Consider the following 9,596-nt stretch of genomic DNA (forward strand, 5'->3'; position numbering starts at 1 on the left):
TCCTCATTATTCGATGTATATGCATGTATGCGGTTGAAGACCAACGATAGATTTCAAGTATTTTTGTTAAGTTAATATTGAGATAGTTGGAGCCACATTTAGTGACTTGTGTAATTTTATGACTTGATAAGACTAAAATATAATATAATATATAAATATTTTATCTCAAATATAAGTATTAAATTTAGTCCTTTATCTAGTGAAGCTGGGTTCAAGTTAAGGCTGGTTTTAGGCTTAATCTTAAGGATTAAGTTAGGATTTTAGATCCGAAATCCAACCTAGGTTTTAGATCCTTGGCCACAACCTGACCCAGCGAGTGGATTGAGCTGATTGTGTTCAGATTGAGCCCCACCAAAGTTGCATCCCTTGCTCCCAGGATAAGATGGCCCACTTTCTTTAGCCCCCATGGTTTTATCAAGAGACGCCACAGCTTTGCGGCAGACAAACAAGTCATAATGTTATGGTTGGGGAAGAGCATCATCCCTTCTGCTAGTCTCTCACCTTTCCTTCCTTGCAGGAGTAATGGAAGGCAGTTCGGACGAGCAAGAGCAAAGAAACCAAGCATAGGAGAAAACTCTCAAGCTAAAAGTCCTACCTTCTCTCTTAGAATTTCTAAAGCCTTTCTAGGCAGATCTGCAGTTGCTGTCTTTGCGCTGGGATTCCTTGATGCTGGGTGAGTGCCTTAGCTCTTCTAGTCCTTAAAGTCCTTTCCAATCACTGGACCAAACTCTTATGCTTCTAGCTGAAAGGATCATTATAGAATTACCCAATAATTATGCTTGAACTTTGAATTGAAACTCCTATGCTTTTTGTCTGCCCCACTTTATGCAGTAAGTATTTCTGTGCAATTATGAAGTATTCTTGGAAAGGATGTTTCTTCCCATGATTTGGATTTCTGTTGAAATTGTGAAACAAAGGTCCCTCGAGGACTAAAATTCTACACCAATTAAAGGGTTGATGCTCGCTGTAAACCTGAATGAAGATTTGTTTCTTTATTTTTTTAAGCTACCAATTTTTTTTATAAAGAAATGGGTGGATTCCTATTGATGTTATATGATTACTTCAGAAAGGGATAAATAAAAGTTCAAACACAAGGGAATAATGACATACTTGATAAATTACGACAAACATCGTTTACCCCCTCAAATAAACAGTTGTTTGTCCATGTATTATCTGTATTGGCGAGTGAGATTGGAACTGTTAGATTAGGTTCTATTCATGTTTCATGACCATTGTTTATGAGAACTATTACTTACATATTGTCAATATTTTTCTTTTCTTTTTGAGAAAAGCGAGGGGTTTAAAATCCACCAACTTGACTAGTTGGCACCCATTATTGTCAATGAAAATTACCTGCATTACTGAGAGGAGTATAATAAATCAAGGTACAGAAGGAAAATATTAGATTCATTTCCACTATAATAGATTCATTTCCACTGTGTTGATCCAAAATATATGATCTGCAGTGCAACTGACTATAGAAGTTTGTACATTGATTTCTTCACTTACCATTGAATCATTTATCTCCTCATAGAACCATGTATATGCTTATACCAGTCTAATAACTTTGACTTGCATCTAAATGTTCTTGGTTTAGTGAAAACAGTCGCAACTCCACATCTAAATTAAAGCTTGAACTCAAACAATTTGATTGCATGTATAGGAAAATGAATCTTGTTTGTTGTTTTACCGAGCACTAAGAATATAGCCAGGATATGAACAAAAAAATATGACAGGATGATCAAATATTCCTAGTACACTGAACGAATTATATGATGCACAATTTTTAGATGAGACTTTTCAGGATTTAACAGGATCAGCTATGCAGTGATGCATGATGTCCAATTAGTTGCTATAAGATATATGAGACAATGTACGACATGGCAACAGAAACTAAAAGCAAGAACTTCCAACAAAGGGGGTAAAGGCAACTGGCTTCTAAAGTGGTTCCTTACTAATATTCCTTGAACTTTTCATGTTACTCCCACAAATACAATAGTTATTGATATCCGTTTGAGTTAATTGTAGAATTTGGCACTAACATGTAGGAGGCATTGCCAAAATGTAGTGGTATGTAATCTTTTATTTATTTATTTATTTTGAAAAGCTGAGATGAATCCTAGACATTCTCTTATGGAGGGCGTAAAGTTAGTAAAAGCTGTTTAGGAGCTAGTTGCCACATATATTTTTTTATCTTTTTTTCTTTTTGACCATGGTGGTTAGAGTAGTCAGAGTAGTGGTTAGAATAATAATGTAAGCATATAGTTAGAATGGTGGGACTAGTGGAATTTTTCTTCAAAAATGGTTGTATCTATACTCCAATGTTTGGCTCATTGATCATATGGCAGATTTGGGTTTCAGGAGCCTAGCTGTCTATCCTCAATTCACTCCTTTCTGCTTGAATCTCTGGTGTTGTAAGCTTCTAGTAACCTCCATTCCTCCATTAATATTGTTCTTCTTCTCCAGCCCATTGCAGGTGTTTCTCAACCCCTTTTCCAAGAAAAATTAAGAAAGAAAAAGAGGAGTCCAATCACCCCTTTGCTAGAATTGCCTCCCCATCTCTGCCCAAACATGGGTCTCCATCCCCTTCGCCCCTCTCTCAATACTTGGTTTAACTGCCTTGATGCCCCCCCACCCCCACTCTCTCTCATATATATAGCAAGGCACTACTTGGGAGTTTATTCATTTTCATAACCTGTGCCATGCTCATGTTTATCTGTGTATGTTTGTGCATATCCCTCCTCCAATTTGCCCACTCCTTTGTCCAAACACCCCCACCCCACCCTGTTTCTAATTCTATGTCTACAATCCCACCAACTCTCTCTCTCTCTCTCGCTTTACCTTGGGCACCCATTTGCCAAATCCAGTCCTTTTCCCTATCCTCATCGGGTTTGGATCCTCTAATTCTTTCTTGAACTGGAGAGGTATAGTCTGTAGATCACTGCAGCCTATTTCATGCATGACACCCATGTTCACACAGGCCTTATGTGCTACCTCAGGCCGCATGCTATGCATGGCTGGAAGCCCACATGATCATAGGATGTCATGCACGACATTGATGGCCATGATCCTAGAGGACCCAGAATGGATCTATCCAGTTCAAGAATGAGCTGGAGAGGATGCTGACTGGTTCTCATCTCTCTCTCTCTCTCTCTCTCTCACACACACACACACACACACACACACACACATTTTACGCTAATCCTTGTGTGATATCACTATTTCATCCTTGATTGAAGAAACCCCATTTACTTTTCATCAACAAAGCCTATGGGAACTTTCTTTCCTTTCATCAGGTTTTGGACCTATCTTGCTATTTCTTTTATGTTTTCAGGCATCAAACTTTTTAGATCTTTCCAGCTAGATTAATTAGTTCTTGCATTTGTATTTAAGCCGATTTTGTCCATTTGCTGCTTTCTATTTTCTATCACGTTGTTGGTCAATATGTACTTATGAGGATTCTACTGTGTTTTTCTTGTTTTGAGAAACAAAAAAAGATATAACTTCTTTATGGTGTATTTTTAAATAGAAATTGCTGCCTTCTCTGTCTGAATTTTTGTAAGTTTCTTAAAGCTATTGGATCGCACCCTGATTGCTTAAGCTTGTACAGCACAAGCAATAAGGTAATTTTTTCTACCCACCCAATGGCCTTCTAGGTTTCATGGAAAATCCCTTTCAAACAAAATTATCTTATTTGTGAAATTAACTATAAATTGCAAAGAGTATATGTGATGTTGGCACCAGGCAGGTTTCAAATATTTGCAACTGCTTTTCTTCCCTTCTTTGTGCTTCTCCATGGATCCACAAACACTTGTTAGGATAGAATGAACGCGAGTTTCATAATTTGCTTAAGCACAAGTATATCTTGAGAAATAGTACTTTATGCTTATGCTGATTTCCTTAGTGTATGGGTTTTGACTTCCTGGTTTCCATCACAATGTGCTGTTCAGGTACAGCGGAGACTGGTCTCGCATAGGTGTGATTACAAAAGAGACTGAAGAGTTGTTAAAGGTTGCAGCTTACTTGATAACTCCTTTCTGCCTATTTCTAATTATTTCTATTACTGATAAAGATAATGCTTGATGAGGAAACTGAGAAGGCTTCTTCAAGAAATACTTTTTATGTAATTTGAAAGTCATCTTTTGTAACTCATAGTAAGTCTTAAATGATACCAACGAATCTAAGAGATGCAAAACAAGTTAAAGACTAATTAAAGAGTTTCTATTTCTTAATTTGAGATGTCTCCATTTTTTCATGTGCAGTTCATTATAATTTGCAAGTTTTCAAGAAGTTCTCACTTCTTTTGTTATCAAACACATTTATATAATAAAATAGAAGTAGGCTGAGGAACCTCTTCTGCTATTTTCCTGTGGTTGTTGTCTTCTTACCCTGATAGGTCGTGGCCGTTTCTTTACTTCTTATTTTTAATGACAATTTTTCATGTTCAGTGCTTTTTTACTTCAGCTTGTTCAAGATCCTACATGTAGGAGAACTGCAGCAGTTAAAGATCTTTACCATTTATTCATATCCATATCGGAAACGGTGGATGAAACAAAGTTGGGAATCAAAAGAAGGAAAGAAATAGAGGGAATAGTTGGACTCTTTTGTAATATTGTAAGGAGCTATTTCTTTTTCTGCTGCTTTGAGGCGTAGGTGTAGGTATCTTCTTGTTGAAGGAAATTGGAACATGTGCATCTCTCTTAATTGTGATGACCATGTATATCTCCATTCCCATCCTGATCTTTTTCGAAAATATCCATTTCTCTCAATGATAGTAGTCAGTATGTGCAATTATTGATTTTTTAGAGGATCTGTTTGGATGATTAGACTTAAAATCTTAAGAATTCATAGATTGGACCAGTACAACTAGCAAAATCCAGGGATTATAAGTTGAACTAACTTATATTCATAAATATCTAGAAATAGTTGAAGTAGGTGGTCCAAATCTTATAGGGTATTTATGAAGGATTATCCTAACTTATAATTCTATTATTTTGCTGACTGCACTAATCCAACTCATGAATCTCATAATATTTTCAGCCCAATTCTCCAAACCAACCCTAAAATGCTTGAGAACAGAAGAATATCCCATTTTTTCTAATTTACAGGCCTAAATTTTTTTAGGTAATTTCAGCCAAAATTTTATGTATATTTTTGTGCATATATGTATGTGCATATGTATATATGTCAGCATGTATACATGTCGATTCCTTTAAATTGACTTGCCAAAGGAAGAATATTCAATTTTCTTTCATTTATGGCACGCCAATATGTGTGTGTGTGTTTTTAGAAGGTTTGAGTCCTCTCTTGCCCACGCTTTGCCTTTTTCCTGTGCATCCACCTTTTTGGCTTGAGTAGTCCATCTGCTGGTGGAGAATGGTGCATACATCAGGGTGATAAGTCTAACTGAAGCTAACTATTAAAAGAGGGGAAAAAAATATGAAATCTCCATATCTTGCATTATTTATTGTAATAATATGTATATCAATATATGGCCTAATAATGTGGCTAATAAGAAAAGTGTATCAAGGATACAAGTGCATGGGAAACTAGTTCAGAAACGATAGGCTCGGGAGATGGCAAGGTATCACAGTATATAGAAGTAATGCTCTTATTGGTTCAAATTCATCTTAGAGTAACATGGGAAATTGCATCAAGGGTATGTTATCTCTACAGGGAGAAAATTTCTCAGCATTATTGTCATGGTCCCATTGAGGATCAAATTCATCCCATATAATATGCATTTGAGAAAAAAAACTCATGGATAAGTTGCTCAGGTTGTTGCTTCATGCGATGCAGTTCAAGGAGCAATCGATATTGAGGGGTGACATTTGAGATGGAATACCATTTAGCCAAGAAATCCAAAACCTCTTTAGCTATTCCAGATCAACCAAACTGAAGATGAAGAGAAAGAACTGAAGTATTCCTAAACCACATAATGATCAAGTGATTTTTACTATCCCAGTCCTCAAGCTAATTATAAAATTCTTTTTCATCCTCATCTAGCTTTTAAATTGGCTGACGGATATTTCCAGTAACAAACCATCAAAGTTTGCAACCTTTTAAGACACTAGACATCTCTCATACCTAAGAAGGCAAAATTAGGATAAAGAAGAGTCACAAAAAGAAAGAGCGCACTTAAAAATCTATAGAATCTGTTTGAACCGATCCAAAACCAGGTCAAAAGTGGCTGAGTTGGTTAGTGGAAGAAACCAGATCAATCTAGTCAATGCCAACAGAATGGATCAACTGAAGGTGCTAATGTGACAACCTTCTGATGTAGCAAAGTGTATAGATACTAGAGAGTTGACATAGCAAAAGAGTACAATACTACAGAGTTGATGTGGCAAAAGAATATACATACCAAATACTTGATCTGCTAGAAGAGTATGGATGCTAGAGAATTTTACATGGTATAGATCAAGAGCTAATATGGCAACTCAAAAGCTGACTTGATAGGTTCATGATGGGGTACCAAAATTAGTGTTTGGAGCTAATGTGGTAGTGCCTTGTTTGCTGATATAACTATTGATAAGACTAAAATTGACTTGAATTAATAAGATCTGGGCATAGATCTGATCCTTTTTCCAGATCTAATCAAGTGTGATCCAATCTAATCCTTCTTTCTTGTGGGGGCTTAGGTCGAAGCCCTATTCATGGGGGCAGCAGCGCAGGTTCATCGGAGCTTCCAAATCAAAAGCTTATCGAGCGACATTGATCATTAAGACAATGCTAGCCTTGGTGGCATGGCTCAAAAAAAGCTGAACTTTGAAAGACCAATGCAAACAAAAGGTGAGTACCTACTGACCATCGATGATCTAAAGTTGAAAACTATGATAGAGAGCAACTTAACAATCCGATTTGGCACAGCACAATCCTTCACCGAGAGATTCTTGGAGAAGGATGACGAGGAGATAATGGAGGTCTAGTAGTAATTGGAAGCATCGAATTGATTGGGGCCAGGTGTGAGGGCTTCATAAGGGAAGCACTAGAGGTTCAGATGGAGGTCGAGAAAGTTTGGTGGTGAAAGGGAAGAAGACCATGGGTAAGACAAGGCCACATGCATTGGAAGGGAGAAGTTCAGTAGGGAATTTCCTATTTAAGATTGTGGGTTCCAAAAAGGACATTGGTAAGAACTACTAGTATACCATCATTTGCTTGCCTCAGTGGTGCTATTGGGAGAGATAGAGTTGAGGAAGCTGATAACTCGATCAACTTGATTAGAAGCACCGCACACTGGTGGTGAGACTCCAGGAAAGGTTGCACATGGGATGCATGTGCAGTTGAGGGAAGCACCTTAAGATTTGGGCATGGATCTACCAATGCTGAAAGGACCCAAGTAGAAAGAGAGGTCAAGATTATGATATCATGTTAAAATAGGAGAAGAAGATGAAATCTCTGTATCTTCTATTATTTGTTACAACAATATGTACATCAATATATAGTCTAACAATGTAGCATATAAAAAAACATCAATCATGTTTGGACAAGTACAATAATATAACGATAAATATACCTAACACTAACAATAGTCCATAGTTGGCTGGACCCAGAAGTGGTCAAATATCTTATGCCTTATAGCAGCAATAATTAGTAAAAGGGTATCTTGTACCAAAAAAAAAAAAAGTAAAAGGGTATCCAATGCGATGAAGAGGGACTCCTTATGATTCGTATTTATTTTGTGGCTCGGACACGCCTCTCTTTCCAAAAGAGTAACTTAATAGCTTAATATTTCTATGATACATTATGGCCTCTGTATTGTTGGATGAGTATATATAATTGCATATTAATAACCAAGGTGCGGTGAATGGCTCATTATATATTCTTTCTAATTTATACATGTATTTGAGGATCACATGACTTCAATAATTCCTAATTACTCTTCTTCATTGATATTACTTGCTTCTCTAGCATCTATGTGCAGCACTCTGGAGACAAGCATTCCAATGCCATCGGTGAGCACATTACGTGTACTTCGTCTCTTGAAGATATTTCTATCATATTGGAGAATAGGGTTCATGAGTTGATATTTTTATAAGATAAGATTTAAATCATTCATCTATTTATTTTGAGAAATAACTCATTTGTCCTTTGTTGACCATCTCTATGGGGATCATACGTTGCAATGGGATTCTTATCAGACGCAGAATCCTCTGAATCAATAAAGAAGCTATTACTTCATCTCATGCAATCACTATCCCAGCAATTTTAGTGCACAACCTATATAGAGGTGTGTTTTTTCTTTTAAAAAGTTCATGGGTCTATAAATGTTATTGTTGTTAGCTTTTATATCAATTCACTTCAGCTAATAAGCCAACCACAATGTTATGAAATGGGCCATCAATGTTGGCCTGTGTGGTCCTAAATCCTAAACTTATGTCATGTTTAGCTTGGGTTAGGTTTTTTATCATTTTTTTTTATCCAGAAGAGTAGCTCAGTTAAGTCCTACAATTATTTATCACCAGTTAGCTTGGTGTGTCTTACCGCATGGATACATGCAGACAGTTTGATAGATTGCAATACTGGCAACACCGTCCAAGTTTTACCATCTATTAGAGTTAGGCTTATGCATGCTAATTTCCTTTGAATAGAATTTTTGACAAAGCCTAATCGCTTTTATTAAGCAAATGAAAGGCTATCATGCTAAAGCTTAGAATCATTTCCAAATTTGTATGTTACCACAAACTTGATGCAATAAAACTAAGACAACCGGATCCATGATATCTCAGATGATCTTGCTAGCATGGGTGCAACCTTCATGCACAGAACTTGTGGACCATAACATGGTGTCATGCCAACTTTGAAGCCAACATAAAAGTGAGTCCACCAAAAAAAGTAACATAGACTGGCCAATATCTTTGTCTCAAATGTACCTTGAACCAGTTGATCCTTGATTGTATTTGTCTATAGGAACAAGTTTGTGGCCAATTTTTGGACTTGGAAACATGCAAATCAGATACGGTTGAAGCCACCTTGGCTTGCCAATTATATACACCTGCTGTCAAATAAATATTATAATTGGAGGTAAATATGCACAAAACTGCTACATCACCAAAAAATTTAAAGGCCCATAGTTATATTTTGGCCTTGGTCCTTGCTGCATATCTTGAGCTAACCTATAGCTCTCTTTGGGTGTAACTAGGTAAAAGAGCCATGTAGAACCTGCATGACATGCACGTCTAGTTAAAACTTAATTCATATGACAAGAGCCATGTGATAGCCTCCTTGTGTTGAGATTAACGTGGTGGAAGATTAATAGTTATTTGGAATTTGTATTGAGTTATTTAAATCTTTGTTATCTTGTGGGTCTATGTATCAGTCAAAGTTGTGTTAAACGAAGAGTTGTTAGTGTGTATGTCAAGTCATTCAATATTGTGTTAAACAAAGAGTTTTAGATAAATGATAAGATGTATGTTATAAATGTAGAACTCATCTATTAATGAGTTGAGATATATCTGAAGTCTTACGAAAAAAAATCAGATTTGAGAGTCAAAAAAATTACTTAAAATATTAGTTTCATCCAAAAACATCCTGATCCTATTCTTTTCATAAAATTGCATAAACACTTGAATTTTTTCCACACATATATCAGCTGA

General features: G+C 36.4%; 1 protein-coding gene and 1 long non-coding RNA gene across 3 annotated transcripts; both read left to right on the forward strand.

The window, feature by feature from the left end:
- The first annotated feature begins 414 nt into the window (after positions 1-414).
- LOC105032246 (uncharacterized) lies at positions 415-4,769 on the forward strand. 2 transcript variants are annotated; one of them, XM_010906632.4, is made up of 3 exons: positions 415-673; positions 3,951-4,011; positions 4,465-4,769. In XM_010906632.4, the coding sequence occupies exons 1-3, from the start codon at positions 456-458 to the stop codon at positions 4,651-4,653; spliced, it is 468 nt and encodes a 155-aa protein (XP_010904934.1). In that variant the 5' UTR covers positions 415-455; the 3' UTR covers positions 4,654-4,769. The 2 variants fall into 2 exon arrangements, with proteins under 2 accessions (XP_010904934.1, XP_010904935.1); XM_010906633.4 differs by having other exon boundaries at positions 416-673; positions 4,449-4,769.
- A 1,878-nt stretch (positions 4,770-6,647) lies between these two features.
- LOC140854150 (uncharacterized) lies at positions 6,648-7,520 on the forward strand. Its single transcript, XR_012137288.1, has 2 exons — positions 6,648-6,792; positions 6,871-7,520. It is a non-coding gene; the product is annotated as an uncharacterized lncRNA (long non-coding RNA).
- Positions 7,521-9,596: the final 2,076 nt, after the last annotated feature.

The sequence above is a fragment of the Elaeis guineensis genome, chromosome 15 (genome assembly GCF_000442705.2).
Source record: "Elaeis guineensis isolate ETL-2024a chromosome 15, EG11, whole genome shotgun sequence".
In the NCBI taxonomy this organism is placed as follows: Eukaryota; Viridiplantae; Streptophyta; class Magnoliopsida; order Arecales; family Arecaceae; genus Elaeis; species Elaeis guineensis.

Excerpts from the sequence above, each read along its gene's own strand:
- LOC105032246 (XM_010906632.4), top strand. The coding sequence starts at position 456 with ATGTTATGGTTGGGGAAGAGCATCATCCCTTCTGCTAGTCTCTCACCT. Across the intron at positions 674-3,950 it reads CTGGGATTCCTTGATGCTGG|GTACAGCGGAGACTGGTCTC; the intron begins GTGAGTGCCTTA and ends TGTGCTGTTCAG. Across the intron at positions 4,012-4,464 it reads AGACTGAAGAGTTGTTAAAG|CTTGTTCAAGATCCTACATG; the intron begins GTTGCAGCTTAC and ends TTTTTACTTCAG.